This window comes from Ovis aries, chromosome 7 (genome assembly GCF_016772045.2).
Source record: "Ovis aries strain OAR_USU_Benz2616 breed Rambouillet chromosome 7, ARS-UI_Ramb_v3.0, whole genome shotgun sequence".
NCBI classification, from domain to species: Eukaryota; Metazoa; Chordata; class Mammalia; order Artiodactyla; family Bovidae; genus Ovis; species Ovis aries.
In genome coordinates this window covers 14,069,797-14,075,796 of record NC_056060.1, presented here as the reverse complement: position 1 = coordinate 14,075,796, position 6,000 = coordinate 14,069,797, and the positions used below count along the sequence as shown (strand labels likewise).

The window sequence follows — 6,000 nt, the reverse complement described above, 5'->3', positions numbered from 1 at the left end:
TCTGGACATTAAAGTCTTGGGAAACCTTCCCTAGTTGGCAATAATCTGTATATGTTGTCACATATCATGACTGAAAGGAGGTAATGCTCTCTATGACTCCACAGGGAGAAAATGGCTGGAAGCTCCATTTGAACCCCTTCTGGACTCTGCCCTGAGCCTCTCTTCCCTTGGTTGATTCTAATTTCTATTCTTTTGCTATAAAAACACTGTAATTGTAAACATAGTGCTTTTCTGAGTTTTGTGAGTGCTCTAGCAAATTAGCCAATGTGACATGGTTGGGGCTTCCAAAAGTGTAGGCAGCTGGTCTGAATTAAGGATAGTTCTAGGGGGCCCTGAACTTGTGCCTGGTGTCTAAACGAGGGCAGTCTTGTGGAGACTCTTCCCTCACACTTGACAGTTTGGCTAAACTCATTCTAGGATGATGGTGAAAGCAAGGACAAGAAAAGGTGAGGTAAGAAGATCTGGGTATGATCCATATTGCGGAAGTCTATAAAATTGGTGAGTTTAGGGGTTTAAAGAAGTCTCCCAGAGGGGAGGACCAAATCATGGCAGGAAGAAAAATTAGACCAAGTGCAGAACTGAGTAGAGTTCTGATAGTCCTTAGGGAAATAACTTCAAATTTTTAGTCAAGTAGAGCTATATATGCGTTAAAGTTGATGATATGTCAAAAATGTTTCAGAACCATCACAAATAAATGTAGGGCAGGGCGAAAGTAGTGCTTTCAACATTCTGGAAAAATCTGAGTGTAACGGTCACAAACTGAGTTGTACTGAGAAATCAAAACTTTCATGATGTTCCCCCCTCAGATTAGAGAAAGTTACTTTCCTGTGCTTTTTGTCACCTTTCCACATTCCACAAAGTTTAACTTGATTAGCAAGCTTTTATCTTGTTCCCAAGTAAGGAATTTTTATTATTTTTTAATTGCGATATAATTGACATAAACATTATATTAGCTTCACGTAGACAACATCAGTCAATATTTGTACATATTGCTAAATGATTGCCACAGTAAGGCTAGTTAACATCCATCACCACATATAGTTATAATACAACTTTTTTCTTGTGATGAGAACTTGTAAGATTTACTCAGCCGCTTTCAAATATACAGAATTATTAACTGTAATCACCATGGTGTGCATTACATCCCCAGAACACCATTATATGCAAGGGACTTTTAGAGTGAAAAAAATTGGGGTACTTAAGAAAAGCAAGTCTTCCCTTGTAGCTCAGCTGGTAAAGAATCCGCCTGCAATGCAGGAGATCGAAAGCAGTTCATCTCTTTCAACTTCCGCCCAGATACGTGTCTGATTTGTATCTCCTCCACTTCCTTACATCATAGGATCAAACTTTTCAGAATATAACATTCAAAAATGGTGCCTCAGTGGAACATGGATTTTTCCAAAGTAAAGGTCCCAGAGGGGTGTATCGTCCTGGAGTTTTACCAGAGGCGGATTGGTCGCGCTTCGACCGCGCAACCTCCATCGTCAGGCTCAAGAGGTGTGTGAGGCTGGCCAGAGAGGTCTAGGTTGGCACACTTGAGAGTTCTTTAAACCGTGGTGTTGGAGGCAATCTGAGAAGCGGCGCTTTAAGTGGGTAAGCGTAAGTGGGTAGGCTCTGCTGGGCCTCGCTCGCTCGAAGGGTTCTAGCTGGACAGGGTTAGGAGAGGCCCATTTCCCACCTGGATTAAGATAGATCCGACGGGGTCTTGGTTTTCCTTCTCCTGAGCCATGCCTACGGCCCGGCGAGAATCCCTCCCCAGGAAGGCAAGGTCTCCAGACTCGGGAACTTGCCGCAGAGGGAGCTCGTCCCCATGGCAACGCCACGCGAAGCCCAGCCTGGTCCACGCCGGGAGCGGAAGAGGGGGCAAAGGAGGAGGCAGGGCCGGCAGTGCCTTCTGAGACGCGCCTTTCTTGCGCGTCTCCCCCGCGCGCCGGCGGCCGTGGTATCGCCCAAGGCGGAAGTGGCTCCGGGAAGGAACCGGTTCTTGGGCGCAGTGATGGCTGCAGGCGTCCCCTGCGCGCTCGTTACCAGCTGCTCCTCCACCTTCTCCGCAGACCGGCTAGTGCAACGTGAGTAGCGAGGCTCCTGGGCCGACCTCCAGGCCCCAGTACGAGCCTCGGCAGGGGGCAGTCCCAGCACCGCAGCCTCTCTCGGGGCCTCGGTCCTCGCCGCGAGCCCTGGACTCTTCCTCCCCTCGGTGGTGGCCCGAGGCCCCTCGGGTGCCCCTCGGATGTGGTCATGGTGCCTAGTGCCCCAGGTGTCCACTGTTAGCTACAATACTCGTTGCTTCTCTGTCTCTACCTGGCCCACCATGGGGTTTGTTCCAGTGTTTTCTGTTAAGTAGGACCTCAACCCAGGGGTTGTCGGCGGGGAGCCGTTGAGGTGAGCAGAAAAGGCTCTCTGGGAATTGAACCTATGAACGCGAGCGTCAGGTGCAGGATTCGTGATTTATGCTGTCATCCCTGCTCTTGAGGTAGAGAGTGTGGTTCCTCTGCACCCCCTGCCGCGTGTGTATATGTTAAGACTTATTAAACTTGCCCCCTCCACTCTGAGTTATTCACTGCCTTGCCTTTCTCCTGAGACGAGGCCCTCCGCCAGCATTAGTTTTTGGTTATTATTGGGCCTAGTATTTTTCCCTCTAGACCCTCATAGTGGTTGTCAACCTAAGTCACTCTTCAAAGAATCGTAGGCGAGGAGGGGGGACCAGTGGAGTAGAGAGAGCATAGGGTTTTGGGTTTGGGGCTCGACCCTTCCACTGAGACTCCGCAAAGTTGATTATAACTCAAGACTCCTCTGTTTCAAATTGTGGCTTCGAGTCAGAACGATGACTCTCAGCTGTAAACTGTGCTCTTCAGTTTTCTGATCTGTAAAGTGGTGATAATTTTCACATGACTGTTGTGCTTAACACTTTGAGTGATCAGTCGGTAAATGGTAAATACTGTTAATAAAGCACATTCTCTCTCTAGCCCTCGGTTTCCTGATTCTGAAAGTGGGGCGTGCTAAGTCGCTTCAGTCGTGTCCGACTCTTTGCGACCTCATGGACTGTAGCTCGCCAGGCTCTTCTTTCCGTGGGATTCTCCAGACAAGAATACTGAAGTGGGTTGCAAAGATCCAGGGGATCTTCCCGACCCAAGGATCGAACCCGCGTCTCTTACGTCTCCTGCTTTGGCAGACAGGTTCTTTACCACTAGCGCCACTTGGGAAGCCCTGAAATGGGGCATATGAATCTACCTCGCGGGATTCTTTGAAGGATAGATGGTGTGACATTTTGAAAGCATTTGGTAAACTATAAAGCATTATATAAAAGTAACTTTTCCTTGTACTGGTCAAATGACAGAATAAGGCAGGGTGTCTCTCCAGCACAGATACTATGTAACTTAGTTATCATTTGTGATCACCTAAAAAGTTCCTTACCAGAGCAAAAGTTTAATTATACACCAAGTGGTAACCAGCTGCTTTAATTATGCCATTTCCTTACCTCTCAGCAGTGCTTCTTCTCATTTATTTTCTTTCTTTTTAAAAATTGTTTTATTGTAAAAGTAGTGCATAGTCCATTAAATAAGATTTAGTGTAATGGAGAAAAGAAAATGTCAGCCAGGGTCTCATCACCCAAACACAAATACTGTGTTAACATTCCTGTGCATTTACTTCCAGTGTTTTTCCCCCAATGCACAGATTTTTAAAAATTGGTAATTGCATTTCCAATATATATACAATTTTATCCTGATATTTTATAATAGTTTTAACATTTTATATATAGCATGTTATATTTTATTTTACATATAAAATTCAAATGTTGTATCTGAAATATTAAACATAAATGTATGAAGTTATGTATTTATAACATTTAAGGCATATGATTTTTATAAATAGATATAAATATGCTTTTATTTTCAAATAATATTTCATATTTTTCATTTGTAAAAATTTACCATTACATTGTAAGTTAATTTTCATTATATATGACATCTAGAGAAGGTATTAGAATTTGTTCAGAATTCTTAAGCTTCTTGGTGTGTGCATTTTGATTTCCATTACTGATATATAAAAGTCCTTTCAAAGTCAGTCTTGAAAGTATTAAGTTTTCTTGTGGCTATCACGTGCTTTCGTTGCAGGAAGGGGTCCCCTTCCAGGGCCCGAGAGTGGGCTCTTGTCTAACACTCAGAAAAATGAATTGTCAAGAGGAGACACACATGCTGGCAAATCTACAGACTTCATTGGGAAGGGGCTTCCCTGGTGGCTCAGAGGTTAAAGCGTCTGCCTGCAATGCAGGAGACCTGGGTTTGATCCCTGGGTCAGGAAGATCCCCTGGAGAAGGAAATGGCAACCCACTGCAGTATTCTTGCCTGGAGAATCCCATGGATGGAGGAGCCTGGGGGGCTATAGTTCATGGGGTTGCAAAGAGTCAGACACGACTGAGTGACTTCACCTGGGCAGAGAACGGCAGAGAACTGCAGGGTAAGGGGACCCAGCAGAGCTGCTTTGCCACGTGGCTCATAGTCTTGTGTGTCATGATAATGGAATCAGTTTCCAGGTTGTCTCTGGCCAGTCTTTTCTGACTTGGCGTCCTTCCCGGTGGCGAGTGCACGGCTTAGTGAAGATGGCTTCCAGCGCGGAGGATTCTGGGAGGTGGGTAGGACATATGGACTGGAGTCTCCTCTCTCCTTTTGCTGCTAAGTTGCTGCTAAGTCACTTCAGTCGTGTCCAACTCTGTGCGACCCCATAGATGGCAGCCTATCAGGCTCCCCCGTGCCTGGGATTCTCCAGGCAAGAACACTGGAGTGGGTTGCATTTCCTTCTCCAGTGCATGAAAGTGAAGTTGCTCAGTCGCGTCCGACTCTTAGCAACCCCATGGACCGCAGCCTACCAGGCTCCTCCATCCGTGGGATTCTCCAGGCAAGAGTACATATGGACTGGAGTCTCCTCTCTTCTCTTGACCTTTCCTCAATTCTTCCAGTGGTGCTATTTTGTTAGTTATGCATTCCTTATCAGGACCTGCTGTCCTAAGATAAGCTTGCAAGTGGTACTATCTTACCTGCCCAGGGCAGGCAGTTTCTGTTGGTGTTTCCCCTAACAGTTTAAGAATTTGCAGACACAGTCATTTCTTGAAGGAGCTGATTACCTGTAGTTGGTGAATGATAATACTGTACTTTAAAATATATTAGCATCGTTGGAAATGAAATAAATCCTGTAAAACAATCCACTTTATTTCTGTATATAAAATGTTTCTTAGCTTCTATGTTGGTTAAAATTAGACAACCTTTTCTTTGTGGTTCCATTAGTGTTTTATAGTGAAAAATAAGAACAATTGATGAAGAGATTAGTTGAGTAAGGAAAAGTGAACCATAAAAGAGAGATTTTACCCAGGTTAATGATTTGGGTAACCATGGTAACATTAGAATGTAGTATTTGCTGAGTTTTGATTCTGTTTTATACTTAAAGATGGAGTCATCACAGTTTGAATCTAAGTTTGGCATAAAAGATGGAGACTACCATAATGAATGACTTTTCATTAAGTGTTCAGTGACATTAAGCCATAGTATGGTTTTGGACTGAATCTGAATTTACCTTTTTGGGAAGATTTGGTTTCCTTCCATGCATTAGGAAGGAGAACATTTAGGGTTTCTCCAGTTTCTTTCCTTCAATATTTGCTCTATTTCATTGCTTTTAGCCAACAATGGAAAATATTTCTTAACCAAATAACCAAGTTTATTATAAGTATTCATGAAATAAAAATCAGTTTGCCACCACTATAGGTAAGGTATGGACTTTGTGAGAAGCTTTTTTCATTTTGTCACTCAGGGGCCTTATGTGCAGTTTTCTGGGTAGGTATCTGACATTAGATAAAAGGGGCATTACCGTTGTAGATTTTTAAAGGGGAATGAAGGTTCCTGATGCTTGTACAAGGCTATATGTGGTGTGAGAGCAAGTGTCTGTACCTCCAGGCCAGACCTCTTTCCACCTCACACATGTTTACACGAACATTTTACTTTTATTCTG

At 44.2% G+C, this 6,000-nt stretch overlaps 1 protein-coding gene across 11 annotated transcripts in view; it reads left to right on the top strand.

Annotated features, from left to right (window-relative positions):
* The first annotated feature begins 1,992 nt into the window (after positions 1 to 1,992).
* The window catches only part of AAGAB (alpha and gamma adaptin binding protein), an 89,128-nt gene continuing 85,120 nt past the window's right edge, over positions 1,993 to 6,000 (top strand). For all 11 annotated transcript variants that reach the window (XR_009601418.1, XR_009601420.1, XR_009601419.1 and 8 more), the window contains exon 1: positions 1,993 to 2,069. Coding sequence is in view for 6 of the 11 variants with exons in the window: in XM_012180813.5 (XP_012036203.2) it covers positions 1,997 to 2,069 (73 nt within the window). In the remaining 5 variants the exon portion in view is untranslated. The remainder of the gene's footprint in view (positions 2,070 to 6,000) is intronic.